General features: G+C 37.5%; 2 protein-coding genes and 1 long non-coding RNA gene across 7 annotated transcripts in view; 2 read left to right on the forward strand and 1 right to left on the reverse strand.

The window, feature by feature from the left end:
• LOC111471566 (trafficking protein particle complex subunit 1-like) overlaps window positions 1-2,439 on the forward strand; it is a 4,272-nt gene extending 1,833 nt beyond the window's left edge. For all 3 annotated transcript variants that reach the window (XM_023117299.1, XM_023117300.1, XM_023117297.1), the window contains exons 3-6: window positions 34-148; window positions 700-818; window positions 1,980-2,040; window positions 2,132-2,439. In XM_023117299.1, coding sequence (XP_022973067.1) covers window positions 34-148; window positions 700-818; window positions 1,980-2,031 — 286 coding nt within the window. In that variant the 3' untranslated portion in view covers window positions 2,032-2,040; window positions 2,132-2,439. The remainder of the gene's footprint in view (window positions 1-33; window positions 149-699; window positions 819-1,979; window positions 2,041-2,131) is intronic.
• A 1,753-nt stretch (window positions 2,440-4,192) lies between these two features.
• On the reverse strand, window positions 4,193-5,431 carry LOC111471559 (probable membrane-associated kinase regulator 5). Its single transcript, XM_023117291.1, has 2 exons — window positions 4,568-5,431; window positions 4,193-4,490 (listed from the first exon to the last, which is right to left on the reverse strand). Exons 1-2 carry the CDS (start codon window positions 5,364-5,366, stop codon window positions 4,462-4,464), a joined length of 828 nt encoding a protein of 275 aa, XP_022973059.1. The 5' UTR covers window positions 5,367-5,431; the 3' UTR covers window positions 4,193-4,461.
• Window positions 5,432-13,148: 7,717 nt separating this feature from the next.
• LOC111471572 lies at window positions 13,149-15,906 on the forward strand. 3 transcript variants are annotated; one of them, XR_002715213.1, is made up of 5 exons: window positions 13,149-13,353; window positions 14,041-14,110; window positions 14,313-14,781; window positions 15,007-15,068; window positions 15,738-15,906. It is a non-coding gene; the product is annotated as an uncharacterized LOC111471572 (long non-coding RNA). The 3 variants fall into 3 exon arrangements; XR_002715211.1 differs by having other exon boundaries at window positions 14,313-15,068; XR_002715212.1 differs by lacking the exon at window positions 13,149-13,353 and adding an exon at window positions 13,784-13,961 and having other exon boundaries at window positions 14,313-15,068.
• Window positions 15,907-17,608: the final 1,702 nt, after the last annotated feature.

The following is a 17,608-nucleotide window of genomic DNA, read 5'->3' on the forward strand; positions in this document are numbered from 1 at the left end:
GTTTTTTTTTTTTTTTTTTTTTTTTTGGTACAGTGCTGATAAAGGCAATCTTGGTGTGCCTCAGTTACCTGGCCAAGGTTGTTCATTTCACAGTTTTCGTACGAATACCTACAAGCTCAGTTTTACTGAAACTCCATCAGGGATAAAGGTTTCTATAGCCTTCTCTCTTTTGTTCTTTTCTATATTTGACATTTTATTTTCATGCATGTCTACTTGAATCGCTAAGTTAAGTTTCTTGATATATGGCATGAGCAGAGCATGGATTATTGAGATTTAATGAAACCAATATTTGGGTCATTGATTTGCTTATTTATTGCTATTATCATTGTTATTTGACAAGGTAGATGGGGGTTTTTAAGGTTTGGGCTCTTTCTTCTTTGAACTTGTTGTGTCACATGGATTACTTAAGTTCTGATTCATAGCCTCATGAAATGTTTTTGTTTTCTTTCTTGTTCTTATGAACTTCAGTTTTCTTGGTGATGATTAGTACTTGTTTTATTCCTGAAGAGTTAAGGTTGGACTTTTGGAAGAAGCCCTGTGAAGCTGCTATTTTAAAATTGTTTCTGTTTTGAAAGATAATTAACCGGAGGTGCAAAAATGGGATTCTTGCCATTAACTATAGGGTCACTATGCTTGAGATTGATAAATTAGCTTGAAGTTCAATTTTGTGTGCATGATGGATTATTTCCTTGTTTTCAGATTATCCTTGTTACCCATCCTAGAACCGGTGATCTGAGGGACTCACTGAAGTACATCTACAACTTGTATGTTGAATATGTTGTGAAAAATCCTCTCTACAGTCCGGGAACCCCAATCAGGTAAATTGATAGCTTTGGTCGTGCATATGTTCCATATACCAACTGTATTAATTTAATCAAAGAAACACAGTTCGAAGCCGTACAGAATAAAATCAATATCTTTGATGAATTTGAATTTGTAATGCATGCATCCAGTGGTTACAGTTTAAATGAGATCAAACGATGTCCGGCATAAGGGAGTTTATTATTGGTTCTTAACCTTAACTATAACTACTTTAAGTCTGTCTTAGGGGCCTTTTCTGGGATCTTTTAGGCTTTACTAGATTCTCCCTTTAGACTAATTACCACTTTAGTTCCTGGGCTTCAGCTTGGTTTTAATTTGGTTACTGTGATCTAAAAGAATCACGTAGTTCCTATGATTTGGTTAAATATCTCAAAAATTCTGTGTGATTACCACATATGGTGGTAGTTTTCCGACTTCCCATGCTTCTTTATTTTTCATTTTTTTGAAATTTAATATTTTTTTCCTTTTTCTTTTTAATGTGGATAAGGGAGACAATAAGTTTTCTTTAAGCTTAAAGCATGGTTAAAGATTCCATTGGCTAACCATATTAAAGTTTGAATTGGGTGAAAAAAATATAAGAAATTGGGTGAGTGTTCAGCTAAAGACAAAACAATATTGTGTATCAAAGGGGTCGATTTTGGACTTGGGTTTCTTTTAAAGTGGGTGATTTATGTCGAAAGTTCGGCTGCAAAACTTGCTTTCCTTTATTTCTGAACTCACTCAACTCAAACCATAATTCAATCAACAATTTAACCTTTAGATATACTACAATGAATGGTAGCACATAGCCCTTATTTTTCACTTCCGATGAAAAATAGTTTTGTTAGAAAATTATTAGCACCTAATTAGGGTAGATACATTTAAAGGAGGTTGAACTGAGCTATAGGGACTAAAATGTTAATTTAACCCTTCTTTTACCAAAAAGTTGTACATTAGAGAATATTCCTGAAGTTTTCCTGTTTACTCTTTTTAGCAAAAGATTTGAAATGTTTTTATATCTTATCTACGGACTTAACCCACCCTCTCATCTCAATCAGTCCATACTTGCTATAATATTGTTTTTATGATGAAAATAAAGTTAATCTTGTTTGTCCACGCAATGTGGTTTCGGCTCTCCCTTGAGGCCTTGATTAATCATTTGATTTTGCTTTATGCAGGTGTGAGCTATTCAGTACAAGTCTTGACCAATATGTAAGGACTATATTATAGAAATCTAAGGTAGTGACTGCTTTGCCGTTTTAGTGTCATTTAAGTCGTATGCTTTGTCTCTTGTTGATGATTGAATGCATTTCACTGAACAATGGTGCAGTTACAGGCGATTAAAATGCCTACCTGGGATTTTCTCTTTGTATTCCATCGCTTGGAATGAGTGTACCGGTATAAATTCTTCTAGTGTACTTTTTTCCGTTATTTTATTTCCCTGCATTTTGTGGTAACTTCTCTGTGATAGTGGTGGAAGAAAAAAAGACTGTAGTACAAACGTTTGCTGCCCATGTATGATTTGTAGTAGTGCATTTGTATTTCTTTTTTCGTTTACATTCGTACCATACATTAGGTACAAAAAATGTGAAAGGTCTTAAACGGGAAAGTATTATGTTCAATTACCTTCTTAACCTCTCCCCACCCTTTCATTGTCTCTTCATCAATTTCTTTGGTATTTGTTTCAACCCTAGGATGCACCACCCTTGAAAATGTAGGAAGATTGTCGTACTATAACTCTTCCTCGGACCCCAATGAACCCAAATTCTTGGGAATGGATCTTGGTACTCTTAAGGTTGATAGCCCTCGCTTTGGTTTCAGATGTCGAGGCAATTAAGTTCTTGTTGCTTGGCACGAGCGATCGTGATTGTTTCTTCCCAATATTGCTATTTAGCTATTTCTCAACTCTGTTTGGAGGCTTTTTTATTTACCTACCATTCGCCCATGGTTATACCTTACTTCCCAAGGTGGAAGGACAAAATTATCATGGAATCTGGTTGGACGAATTTCAAATGGCCTTCACAGGATCTTAAATCTTTCCATTGTTTTGAGTATTTGTAACCCAAGTCCAGTTTCGGGTTCCCTGTGCCCTGTGCCCTGTGGTCGGTCTATTTATAACCCAAGTCCAGAACAACTAAATGCACACACATATATGCATTTGGATTGGTCGTCCTTGTTCAATCCAATTGAAACCAACCTGTGAATAGTTTGTTACTTATACAAATTCATAAGTTTTTTTCTTCTTTGTTGGAAAATTTGAGAATGAGACATTTAAGAATGGACAAGTAAACGCTAGAGACCAAAACTAGACATTGACAATGAATCAAATGTGAGGTGTGGTTTATGGCGTAAGAGGCATTAAATGTTCCCTTGGAAGAACTAATGAGAAGTAGAAATTATGAGAGAAAGTGAAATTATCTTGTGTGTTATTGTTTTTGGCACTGATAGTGGTGATCTTAAATAAAACATTACAGCTAAGAATCAAACTTTTTTAGACGCCAAAATTTAGCCAAGAAAGATCTATCTTGACATTCATGTGCTTTAACAATAATTGTAATTTGCATAAATAAGTGACCTGCACAATGGAGAAAAGTTGTGCATCGGTTTGGCGCTTTACATCTGCTTCAATGCTTATGTATCGTAATATACCAATGATTTTTTATAATCTTGAACGAGCTAAGATTAGATCTCGATTGTGTTCACTTTGATCTTTGACCTTATGTTACCTCACTAGTTAATAAATCTTCTGTCTTCTTTTGTTAACTCACCAATGAAGTAAAGTTTCTAACATCTTAATTGATGAAATTTTATTGGATGGCTAAAAAACATTTACAAGTAATTATTAGTTTTTTTTTATTTTTATTTTTGTTAAATTCAAAATATTTGAAATAGAAATACAAACCTCTAATTTTAAAAACGTCTAATTTTAAAATATCAATTAGAAAATATAATCGATATGTCATTTTCTCTCAAATTTTATCAATTTCTTATCATATATCAATTTCATAAATTATTGAATGAAATTTTATCAACTTCTTATCTTATATCAATTTCATAAATTATTGAATGCAAATGAACCGAAGTGATATTTAAGGATAATTAGAAGTGAACTATGATCTGAAAATCCGATAACCTTTAAGTTACCAAGCCCAAACTAAAAAAGTTGGGTTGGGTTATATGTATATTTTCTCAATTCGAGCTAGATTAAAATTTTGAAAAATCGAAATTCAGGTTGATTGATGAGTTAGACATTTTTTTTTATCGAGTCAACCTAACTAACTCGAAAATAAGGTTAGATTTGACGTAACCTAATCCAATTATGTAAATTAAGAATATCTCGACATTCATATAAATATATATATATATAAAACAGTGGTTGGAGTTTGCATGAGACAAAATCCCAACACAGACAAATTTCAGAATCAGATATCTTTTAAAATTCCTTTTGATAAATAATTATGAGCCTTTTACATATTCCCAACTCCCAAACCCCATTTGTATTGTTCATCATCACTTTCATCACCCAACAATTTCTCTTCTTTTTCACTGTTCTTCCTCTTCTGGGTTTCTCTCAGATTTTATTATTTTGAAGCTCTTTGCTTCCAAATCAATGGCGGAAAATAGAATCGAACAAGAACATAATACTCTAAAATACCTTTCTCAGACGTCCATAGCCAACACAGGTTTCTCTGACCACAAAAACATAATTCAAAAAAATCAATGGCCTAATTATAAGTTTAAAAGAGGTTTCTTTCTTTGTTTTTACCTGTGGAAGCATTCAAGGATCTTTTACAGTGTAAAATGGCGCTTTCAATCCCGTCGTGTAGCTGTAATAACGAATCATCCCTCCGGTTCGGTGGAGGAGCCACCGCCACTGCCGCCGCCAATCTGCTAGCCGCCGAGGCCGATTTGCTCCTACCCAGATGCTTACAGACCAACCTAATCCCTGTCGGAAGACCATTCTCGAGCTTCTCCCTCACCGGAGAATCCACAGCTGCGGACGACAACTCGCCGCCGCTGTCGGTGGGTTTCTTCAGAAGCTTAGGCTTTATCAGCTTTAGATATTTCTGCACCGCCTCCTTCGAGAACCGCCACGCCGGAGATGGAGCCGGAACCCCATATGGGTCCGGTGGAAAAATGCCTCTGATTCTTCTTGTGCTGTTGTCTCTGGTAAATTTCGAGCTTAGAATTCGGGTTTCTTCTTGTTCTGGGCCAGCGGGTGCTCTGTTCTTGGCCATTGATCTCTGTTTCTTGAAGATGAAATCAGTGAATTTGGGAGCTGATTTGAGAAATTGAATCGGAGATTGGGGCTTCGAAGTGGGCTCGATTGGAAGAATCTTCCGTTTCGAAATGGAATCGGAACAGAGGTTCATGTGTTCGCCTAATTTGGTCGGAATTTGAGGCCTCTGTTCTGGGCCTTGAATTTTGCCGGCGGAAACAGAGAGAAGCTCGAGATCGAAGAACGAATCTTCTTCTTCTTCTTCTTCTTCTTCGTCTTGTTCTTGTTTTGGAAGTCCATCGGCGCCGGAAAATTTGAAGAACTTGAGATAGGCGACGGAATCCATAGTGAGATGAGATAGGAAATGCAGAGAAAAATGATGGGTTTTATAGAGAGAGAGAGAGAGAGAGATGATGTAAGCTTCTTCTTGTTTTTAAAATTTTTGGAAACTTGATAATGATATGTAATATGGTATCTTTGAATTTGGGAATTGTAATTTGGTGTTCTTAGAAATTATGTCAAATTTCTAAAAGCTTTAACAAACTTTTAAATTCACCAAAATAACACTTTTTAACCCAGATGGTAATTTGGTTTTTTTTTTTTTTATAGAGACAATTGTGTTCGTATACCAACACTAGTTATTGGAACGTAGCATTGCTCTAAGTAAAATACACTTACTTATCAAGTTCTTGTGATTGAGTCACTGAAAAAATATTTACATTTTATATTCTAGATTGCTCTTTGAATGTAGTCTCAATTTTTTCACGTACCTCTATTTTATTTGGATATTATATAGATTATAACAACTAAACTCAACAACATGTACCTCTCTCTTTCGATCGATCAAGTAAAAATACCACTTTGAGTGTAAGCTCTCATGACTTTCCTCTAATTCCTCAGAAAGCTTCACACTAATAGAGATAGTATTCATTGATTATAAACCCATGATCATTCTCTCAATTAGTCGATGTTGAACTTTCATCAACACCTCTCTTTAATCGAGCTAAAAGTCTCACACCAATGGAAATAGTATTCTTTGATTATAAAACCATGATTATTTCCTAAATGAGCAACATGGACTTCACTTTGATCAATCTATCAAGAAATAAGCATATTATACCATTATTCATTCTAATTTTCTCTTTCAAATGCCTTTTATTAGGTTCATATTTCACTCTATACTATTTCCTTCTTTGTTAGTAGTGATCCATGTATGTATACATTTCTATTCCTTTTAACGAATATGGATATAATTATAAGACTAGAACAAGACTATTTTAACTTGAAGTTCGATCGTGTGATCTAATCACAATATGATACCTCAATATAGTGGTTAAATTTTGAGGATTATTCTTAGAAAAAGTTTTAAAAAATCTTTTTATCCCAAGTGGGTTTGGTTGTTGGGGGTATGTCTCATTTTCTTGTCTCTTTTTGAAAATATTCTCACAAATTGGTAGGCTTTTTGGCACCATTTTTATCATTTCTTGCAAGAAACTTTTAGGTTAGTGGGGTTTGTATGTTTTTAGTGATTAATTGTGTGCTTAACCCTTTGAGTCATTGCTTTTAAAGTGCTTATCAACATTACCTTGGAAATGGCCTTTACTTTAGGTTTCCTATGAAAACCTTAGTCAAATTCCTTAATCATACACGATTTTGTGTATGCTACCTAATGCTTTTTCACTAAACTTAAAAAGCTATTAATCACGAATTAAAATTCATTTTAATCAAATAAAGCAAGGATTAATATTTTGGATGGAATCTAAGAGCATGCGCAACTTGTCTCTTTTCGAGGGATGTTTGTTCAATTTGGTGGGAATTTTGGGTACCCATTACTTAAAACATGTCAATTTCTTTGTCGGGTTGATAGCAAATTAATATGAGATTCATATTCAAATGAGTGTCCTTTTTTCTCCTTAAGGTTACAGGTGTTTATGGGTTAGGTTTAGTCCGGTTTTGAATCCATTTGTTTAGATGGTAAATTTTTTTACTCAAATAACCCTTATTAAAAAATGAACAGAACTCAACCTAATTCAGTTTGTTGAGTTGTTTATTCACAGTTTTGTAGCTCTGACAAAATTACCTATCAAATAGTTAAAATTATTTGTAAGAATTACCGGAGAATAATTAAATAAAAATATGTATATATAATTGTATCATAAACAAAAATGTATATTTTAAAATTAACTATGAATTCATGTTGTTTTGATTAAACCCAATCTATCGCCCCCGTTCTCATTTTGTGGAAGTCCTCGCTAGAGGAAAGAAATTTTTAGAAGAATTCATAAACTGAGTTAATCCTTAATGTTTTTATTTAATTAAACTCAACAAAATAAGTTCATAATTCAATCCGGACTATATGAATTGAGTTGTATTGATCAAAATTTTCAGATTATTAAATAAAACTAAGGTTCAAATTCTTATGCCCATATTTATAAAAGTTATATTGTTTATTTAATTGGTAGAAAAAAAAATTGATATTTAAAGAGAGGCATAATCATTGATTAAAAGATTGGTTGTGGATTGGGAGTTTGTTTGTAATAATGATGGATAACTAAAAAGCACTCCATGTTTGTATTCATAAGGTATAATACTCTCATAAAACAAAGACTAATGATAAGTAATTTAAATCATGATTAAAAGGTAGACTTAAAAAAAAGTAATCCATAACCCAAAACTAATTTAAATATTATTATTTGAATGACGACGGGTCTTCGATACTGTTGTGCGCCGAAAGCGGAACAAGTGTACTCACAACACCAAAATCACTCAAGACATACAATATTGCACTCAAAAGCTTGATTTTTCAACGGCATAAATAATGACATTATATAGCCTTCTGCTAAACCTAAAGATAAACTAACAAGCCTAAAAATATTAGCAAGACCTTGAGAATAGGTCTTGGTCCTAGAGAATAGGGCTTATGACAGTGTTTAACAATCTCCACCTTGTCATAAGATCTCCAAGTTGATAGTGAATTTGGTTGCTACCACGTCAACACACTACTCCTTCCTTCCGACGTTGATGAGATTCAAACAATGGCAGAACTTTTCACGAGCGATCACCTTTGTCAACATATCAGCAGGGTTATCAGCAGTTCCAATTTTTAGTAAACGAATATCCCCTTTGCTAATAATTTCTCGAATAAAGTGAAAACGGACATCAATGTGTTTTGTACGAGCATGATGGACTTGATTTTTGACAAGCAAATAGCGCTCTGGCTATCACAAAATACATCTATATGTCCCTGCAAAATACCCAAGTCATTGATCAAACCATGCATCCAAATAGCTTCTTTAAAAGCTTCCGTTACTGCCATATACTCTGCTTCAGTGGTAGACAATGCAACAGTAGACTGCAATATTGAAAGCCAACAAACAGGTCCACCAGCCATAGTAAATAAATATCCCGTAGTAGATCGTCGCTTATCCAAATCACCAGCATAATCAGAATCCACAAAACCAGCTACACGATTGTCAAGATTAAACATTTCTTGTTTTGAAACTTAATACCAACATCAATAGTGCCAAGAATGTACCTAAGAATCCATTTTACAGCCTGCCAATGCTCTTTACCAGGATTATGCATATAACGACTCACCATGCTTACTGCGTGTGAAATATCAGGTCGAGTACACACCATAGCATACATCAACGCACCAACAGCATTTGTATAAGGAATGTTCTCCATATACCTTTTGTCATCGTCAGAACTTGGACACATGGAAGCACTAAGCTTGAAATGAGGAGCAAATGGAGTACTAACGGGTTTGGTTGAATCATTCAAACTAAATCTTGACAATACCTTGCGTAGATATTGAGACTGAGTCAACCAGACTGTACCTTTTTTCCGATCTCGCTCTATCTCCATTCCAAGTATTTTCTTTGCATTGCCTAAGTCTTTCATTTCAAATGTTTTAGAAAGCTCATCTTTGAGTTTATCAATCTCCACCTGTCTCTTTGAAGCAATTAACATATCATCAACATATAAGAGCAAGTAAATAAACGATCCATCATCGAGACATCGATAATACACACAATGGTCAAATTGACTATGAGTATACATATGCTCTACCATGAAATGATCAAACCTTTTATACCATTGGCGAGGGGATTGCTTCAGCCCATACAAAGATTTCTTCAATCTGCATACTAAATGTTGTTGTCCAACTACTCGGAAACCAACTGGTTGCGCCATATATATTTCTTCTTCCAAATCTCCATGCAAAAAGACAGTTTTTACATCGAGTTGTGCAAGCTCAAGATTAAATTGAGCAACCAAAGCTAACAATATTCGAATCGAAGAATGTTTCACCACAGGTGAGAAAATTTCATTGTAATCAATACCTTCTTTTTGTGCGTAGCCTTTAGCCACAAGTCGAGCTTTATAACGTATACCAAAAGGGTCTTTCTTTTTTGCAAAAACCCATTTACAACCAATTTCCTTCTTACCTTTTGGAAGCTGTACCAAATCCCAAGTTTGATTTATCTCCAATGATGCTATCTCCTGATTCACAGCCTCTTGCCAGTGTAAGCTATCCGGGCTCTGAATAGCATCTTTGTAACTGTTAGGAACTCCATCAATCAAAGAGAAAGCATATGCTATCGTATCATCAAACCTTGCAGGTTTTCGAATTACCCTTCGTGGTCTATTCTTGGCGATTGACTCAGGTTCCTCCACTCTTTCATTTACAAGGCTTTGCTCTTCAAGACTTTGCTCTTTCTGTTCTAAGACATCAAAGTTATTATTTACCTGATAAAGTACCTTTAAGCGCAAAAAAAAAAAGCATTGAAGCAGGTGGAGAAGGTGGTGTTCTCTCCTGATGTGGTTGCTCCTACTAAAGAACCTATTGTTCATTGTAGTCAATGCCTTCTTTTTGTGCGTAGCCTTTAGCCACAAGTCGAGCTTTATAACCTATACCAAAAGGGTCTTTCTTTTTTGCAAAAACCCATTTACAACCAATTTCCTTCTTATCTTTTGGAAGCTGTACCAAATCCCAAGTTTGATTTATCTCCAATGATGCTATCTCCTGATTCACAGCCTCTTGCCAGTGTAAGCTATCCGGGCTCTAAATAGCATCTTTGTAACTGTTAGGAACTCCATCAATCAAAGAGAAAGCATATGCTATCGTATCATCAAACCTTGCAGGTTTTCGAATTACCCTTCGTGGTCTATTCTTGGCGATTGACTCAGGTTCCTCCACTCTTTCATTTACAAGGCTTTGCTCCTCAAGACTTTGCTCTTTCTGTTCTAAGACATCAAAGTTATTATTTACCTGATCAATAGGTTCTTCAGTAGGAGCAACCACATCAGGAGAGAACACCACCTTCTCCACCTGCTTCAATGTCTCGTCATTAATTTCAATTTTCTGCAAAAACATTCCAGACTCATCGAATGTCACATCTCGACTATTAACAATCTTACTTGTTTCTGGACACCATAACCTATAGCCCTTCACACCTTTGCTAAAGCCCATAAACTTGGCTTTTTTTTGCTCTAGGATCCAGCTTTGAGTCTGTCACATGATAATAAGCAGGACACCCAAACACATGCAATTTATCATAATCACTAACAGGACTACCTGACCATACCTCAAGCGGAGTTCTCCCACTATTTCCAGAAATAGGTAAACGATTCACCAAGTGAACTGCATAACTGAGAGCCTCAGCCCAAAATGCTTTACTCAATCCTGCTTGAGACAATATGCATCGAACCTTCTCTGTTAATGTCTGGTTCATTCTCTCAGCAACTCCATTTTGTTGTGGCTTACCAGGAACAGTGAAGTGTCGAACGATCCCTTCATCTCGGCATACTTTAAGGAATGGATCATAAGTATATTCTCCCCCGTTGTCTGATCTCAGCCTTTTGATTTTCCTGTCCGTCTGATTCTCTAACATTTTCTTCCACTCTAGGAAGATTTGGAGAACCTCGTTTTTGTGCCTCATGGGATACATCCAAACTCTCTTCGAGTAGTCATCAATAAAGGTGACGAACCACCTCTTTCCTCCCAATGAGACATTCTTTGTGGGACCCCATACATCAGTGTGAACATAATCCAAAATGCCCTTTGTTTGGTGTATAGCTGTACCAAACTTCACATTTTTTTGTTTACCAAATATACAATGTTCACAGAAATCAATTCTTCCAGTGGTGGCACCCTTAAGGACTCCTTGGTTCACCAGTGTCTGAAGCGCCTTCTCACCAGCATGCCCGAGTCGCATGTGCCATAATTTCGATAAGTCTTGTTCTTTCGAACTTGCCACAGCAGCATGCCCAATTATTGTGGTTCCGTTGAGGTAGTATATGCTACCTCTTCTAGTTCCTGTAATTGCCACCAAAGCTCCACGAGCTACTTTCAAATTCCCTCCTTCCAAAATGATGCGATAACCACTCGCATCCAAAACGCCAAGTGAAATCAAATTTTTCTTCAAGTCAGGGACATACCTCACCTCTTTGAGTTTTCGTATAACCCCATCAAACATCTTGATTTGTACTGAGCCGATTCCCATTATCTTGCAAGTACTATCATTGCCCATATAGACAACTCCACCATTGAACTTTTTGAAGTCCAAAAACATCTCTTTGTTGGGACACATATGATAGGAGCACCCAGAATCAAGAAATTCACTGGTTTGGCTGACTGATAGGGAGATTGTCAAGGCATCATCTGTATCAGTGTCGTCATCTCTAACCACATTGGACTTCGACCCCTTCTCTTTTAAGATCGAACAATCTTTTTTCCAATGGCCTTTCTGTCGACAATATGCACACTCATTTTTATCAAGTTTTCTCCAATTGTCAGATCTACCTCTCGAGTTTAATCGAGACTCTCCACATTCGTTCTTTTTCCAATTAGAAGTCCTTCCATGAGCAGTGAGAACATTTGAGCTAGAGCTTTGATACGTCTCATTTTTCTTTTTTCGCATCTCATTGTTTATTAAGGCATTTGAAACATCTTCAAAATCAATATTAGTGATTCCATGTAGTAGGGTCGTTACTAAAAACTCGTAGGTTTCCGGCAAAGAGTTTAATAACAACAACGCCTTGTCCTCGTCATCAATCTTAACATCAAGATTGAGAAAATCAGTGATGATTTTGTTAAAATCATCCAAATGCTCAGCCATTGAGATGCCTTCCTTGTAGTCAAAACGGAAGAGTTTCTTCTTCAAATAGAGTTTATTTTCCACACTCTTCTTCATATATTTCGCTTCAAGTTTGTCCCATAATTCTTTCGCCATGGTAACCTTCATAAATGGTTATTTCTGATCCTTGCCAAGACAGGATCGAATAATTCCACAGGATTATCGATTTAATTTCGTCCATTCTGCTTCTGTCATGTCTTCAGGCATTTCCTCTTGGAGAGAAACATCGAGGTCTTGCATGACCAGCAAATCGCTAACTTCGCCTCACCAAACACCAAAATTATTGGTTCCATCAAATTTCTCTACTTCGAGATTGGAACTCCACACTCTCGATCCACGTTGTGATGGTTCTGCCATGTGCAATAATTAATCTGGATGAAACTCAAAAACCACAATTCTTGAAAATTGAATTTCAAGAGAATAGACACGATTGTGAGCACGTCGATTGGTCGATGAGGCCCAAGCTTTCACAATACCCCAAAATACCACAACAAGGCTTTGATACCACTTGTTGTGCGCCGAAAGCGGAACAAGTGTACTCACAACACCAAAATCACTCAAGACATACAATATTGCACTCAAAAACTTGATTTTTCAACCGCATAAAGAATGACATTATATAGCCTTCTGCTAAACCTAAAGATAAACTAACAAGCCTAAAAATATTAGCAAGACCTTGAGAATAGGTCTTGGTCCTAGAGAATAGGGCTTATGACAGTATTTAACAGATACATCGAATCACGGATCGCCACTTGGACTCAAGAGTAAAAACCTTTCAATATTTATTGTTGTTTGAACATGAGACTAAAAGTTAAAAATTGTCTGATATACATTTCAAAATCGAAAATACTGCAAAACACATAACGAGAATCTGCGGAGTCACATCATAAGGTGTAACGCTTTTTAAAAAAAAAAACGGTCAGTCAGAGGGGCAAAAGGGTCAATTTGCTCTTTTGCCCATTATAGGGGTCTTGAGGATTCTCCACAGAATACCTGCAAAAGAGAAAAGTATGAGAAAGAAAGTTGAGAGAAAAACTTGAGAAGAAAAGTGAATCACCATAATCCTCGTCAGAGAATCACCAACGAAAATCATCCTCTACCGTGACTTGCACTCTGAAGCTTCTTCTTGGAGAGAAGAAAGATTCGTGTTGTTGAGGTTCCATCTTCCGTCAAGATTCGAGAGAAATCTGCAAGGTAAGATCTCGAACGAATCGCCAGAGTCCTCGTCGGAGAATCACCGACGAAAATCATCCTCTACTGAGACTTACAATCTGTAGCTTTTTCTTGGAGATTAGAAAAATTTGTGTTGTTGAGGTTCCATCTTTCGTCAAGATTCGAGAGAAATCCACAAGGTAAGATCTCGAACGAATCGCCAGAGTCCTCGTCGGAGAATCACCGACGAAAATCATCCTCTACTGAGACTTACAATCTGTAGCTTTTTCTTGGAGATTAGAAAAATTTGTGTTGTTGAGGTTTCCTCTACTGAGACTTACAATCTGTAGCTTTTTCTTGGAGATTAGAAAAATTTGTGTTGTTGAGGTTCCATCTTTCGTCAAGATTCGAGAGAAATCCACAAGGTAAGATCTCGAACGAATCGCCAGAGTCCTCGTCGGAGATCGTCAAGATTCGAGAGAAATCCACAAGGTAAGATCTCGAACGAATCGCCAGAGTCCTCGTCGGAGAGTTACCAACGAAAATCATCCTCTATCGAGACTTGCACTCTGGAGCTTCTTCTTGGAGAGAAGAAAGACTCATGTTGTTGAGGTTCCATCTTCCGTCAAGATTCGAGAGAAATCTGCAAGGTAAGATCTCAAACGTCACTCTCCACATCTGAGATCTTCGTTTGCAAATAGAGTGTTAAAGTTTACTATCTTCATCTAGGGAAGATTCGCCACTAATTTTGTGAGGAAATCGGACGAAATGTTGAGATCTGAGAATCTTTCCAAGAACGGTAAGAATGTTATCGGACCTCTTTCCGACACTCATAACTCGTCGTAGATTAAGTAAAAATCAAGGAAAAAATATTGGCATGTAGGTTGTAGTATGATCTAAAACTTTGTTGAAGAAGTCATTACGGTTTGGATTAAGAATCAAGAGATAGAAAAATGAGAAGTACGTCGGAAAATTAATCGGAAACCTCGTTTTTCTGCTAGGAGAGAGAATGCGATGGCGCGTCATGTGTCAATCGGAAAGAGGACCGCGTGCGCCAATAACCACCGGACACGCGTCAAATGCCGCATGGGGAGACACGACTCCAGCTTTCCAGCAACACGCGTCCGCGGCCATGCTACCCGACCCGCGTTCCTCGGCTGACCCGGTACCCGCGTGACAAAATGAACCGCGGCGACCCGCAGTCCACTCGAACCGAATCGACGACCCACGGCTGCAAAAAATCGTGTGCGTGTAACACTCGCACGTGGAACCTGCGAGTGAATTTTTCCCAACGCGTGGAAGCACGTGTAAGCCCGTTTTCGTCCCATTCGACTCTTGTTTTCCCTATTTTCCTCCTGAATCCAATCCTAACTCTATTTTTTATGAAATAGGATCTAATTGAGGAAAAATCAGTACTTTTTTATACGTTGATTGTGTGAAAACACTACGTTAAGGGCACACATTATCCAGGTAAGTCACCACACGGATCTTTAGGAAGAAATACTTGTAGGAGTCGCTTGGATATGCATGCATTCTAGTTTAATTACCTTAGGTAGTAGTTTTCCATGTTTGATTGTAGGTAATTGTTTGTTAAGATTATGGATGTTTTATGAGAAGTACTATGAGAATCGTCTGAGTGTTGCATTTATGTTTTAACTTCCGCTTTATATGTATATGTTTATTTCATGCTGAAAGGAGGATGGGAACTTGTGAGCTCTACGCTGGGAGTTGATGGATGTTATCGCCTCGTTGAGCATGTATGTTTACTTTGCATGAAATATGTATGATGATGTTGGATGATAGTTGTGTGCACACAAAATTAATTTTCATGACCCACATTTATGATTAAGTCTAGGGACTTGTAGTTAGAGCAACAAGACACTAAGTATAGACCTAACCTTTCCCCTAGGAGCATAAGAAACTACCACAGTACCGCTAGAGTACCATTAGGTTAACTGTGTGCGATTGGTGTCAATGCTTCATGGGAGACCAGGGGGTTTTTGATCCGGACTCATATGCTCTAAAGTCGTTTTAGCATGGGAAACGGGAGACCCACGTTGAAACCGACCATTTAGATGGATGGGAATTGGGGAGGTAGCCCTCCCCGAACAATGAGGGATTATCATGGGACTAGGGGGTTGCAGCTCACTTCCTAGATATGACACCAGGTAGTCTCAAAGCATGTCGAGGTAGCTACTCACAGAGTACCAGTCAAACACAGGTTGGCGTAAGGGAACTCTTAAAGTATAAATGATAAGACGAAGTACCAAAAAAGCCTCAAGGAGCTAAGACGTGAACTAGATGTTCTAGAGTCAAAGAAAAAGACCATGGAAGTTTGTCAAAATTAGGATGCGATAAGAGCCTACAAGTAGGTGGCTTACTAAGTATAATTTTATACTCATTCTTGCTATACCTTTCTTTTTTAGGTACGTAAGGCGTTGGGTCAAGAGAGGGCGCATTGAAAGATGTGGATTGTCACATAGGAAGCGTGTCCCGAGGCGTCAGTCCAGTCTTACCGATTAGTACATTTGTCCTTCATGTTTCTTTCTTTGTCTAAAACTAGTCACCTATGTTTTCTTTGTATTGAAACGCTCTTCTTACGAAATAGACGATTGATTTTTTTGAAATGATGTTTTCCTTTGAATTTTCTGTATATACACTACACGTCATAGTCTTAATAAGTCACGACTTGAGGAAAATTTTTGGGTCGTGACAAATTTGGTATCAGAGTACCAGGACATAGGCCTTGTAGACACTTAGGTTAGAGAGTCGTATCCTCTGTGACGCGCCCATCAATCACGTGCCGCTCGCGACCAGACAGTCTCACGAATTTGAATTGCGAAATCAAGAACTAAGTTGTTAAGTAGAGAATTTATCATGACTTTTTCTTGGGTTATAATTGCACATTTTCTAGAGGTTGAGCTTTGAATGAATGATAACCACAATTTTTCTATTGTGGTAGCTAAATGGCACCAAAAAGATGTGGACCCTATATCGGGCCTGGGCTTAGAAGAGGAAGAAGAAGAGTTGCTTCGGGCACTGATGTCCCGTCACCTAAGACGGAACAACTTGTACCTGAACCTCAAGAGGAGGTTGATGAAATGCCCCAATGATTCGAGTCTTATACCACGGGCACCAAGATCAAGAATGAGTCAAAAGAGAGCAATGACTCAAGACTTACCCAATGCAAACTCTACTGCTCCTTCTCCTAAGGCGGTCCCATCGGTGCCCACCAATAATGTAGAAGTTCCACCTAGCCAGCCAACAACTAACCTCACTACAGATGTACTACAGACATTTATGTTAACCTCTGTGAAAAATCAGGCTCAGATGACTTAGATGATGTAGACACTAGTCACTAACCAGGCTACAATGCAACAGACGACATTGCAAGGGACCAGAGACTCAGGGACCATGATTGTGGAGTCTCGCTATCTGAAAGACTTCCAGAGGCATAACCCGCCTTCCTTTGATGGTGGTAAAATAAATCCCGTCGCAGCAGAAACCTGGCTTGAGGCTATGGAACAGTCTTCTTTTACATGAACTGTCCGCTGAAATGTCAGATTCATTACAGAATTTATATGTTGAAGGGAGAGGCTCATTTTTGGTGGAAGGGTGCTAAAAAAACTATTGCACCGCTTGGAGAGTCTATTTCTTGGTGTCGGTTTAAAAATGTCTACCTCTGCAAATACTATCCAGTCACTACTAGGATGAAGTTGCAGGCAGCGTTCCATGAACTCAAGTAGGGTGACCAATCTGTGGAGGATTATGATTTGGAATTTAATAGATTGGGAAGATTCTCTCCTATATATCTCAGCACTGAAGAGCTTAAGGCTGAACGTTTTATCGCCGGCCTAAGGGAGAACATTAGAGGATATGTGGGATATCAGGCATCCACAGATTATACAGCAGCCCTCAAAATGGCTACCCTCATTGATGCGCCTCGTATTGACAAATTACAGTCAGGGTCAACCCAAAAATCCCACATAGCAGTTTAGGGGGAAAAGATAGACCAGAACTTGTTGACTTCTGGCTTGGGAGGAAAATGTCGTTGGAAAAACAAACCGGCCGAAGGAAAATTTCTTCGAAGAAAAAATAACAGAAAGTAAAAGGAGAGAGATTTGCTAAAGACTCGATGATCGATTTTCCATTCAATTGAATACTTTAAATAACAATTTTAATCCAAAAAATGGAAAGTAGTGAGCAAAAACTTGCGCCCAAAGTTGGCGAGCAAAAATTAAGCTCTTTCATTCAATGGGGAGCATTAATTCAGATTTTCAAAAGTAAAAAACCAACT

The sequence above is a fragment of the Cucurbita maxima genome, unplaced genomic scaffold (assembly GCF_002738345.1).
Source record: "Cucurbita maxima cultivar Rimu unplaced genomic scaffold, Cmax_1.0 Cma_Scf00053, whole genome shotgun sequence".
In the NCBI taxonomy this organism is placed as follows: Eukaryota; Viridiplantae; Streptophyta; class Magnoliopsida; order Cucurbitales; family Cucurbitaceae; genus Cucurbita; species Cucurbita maxima.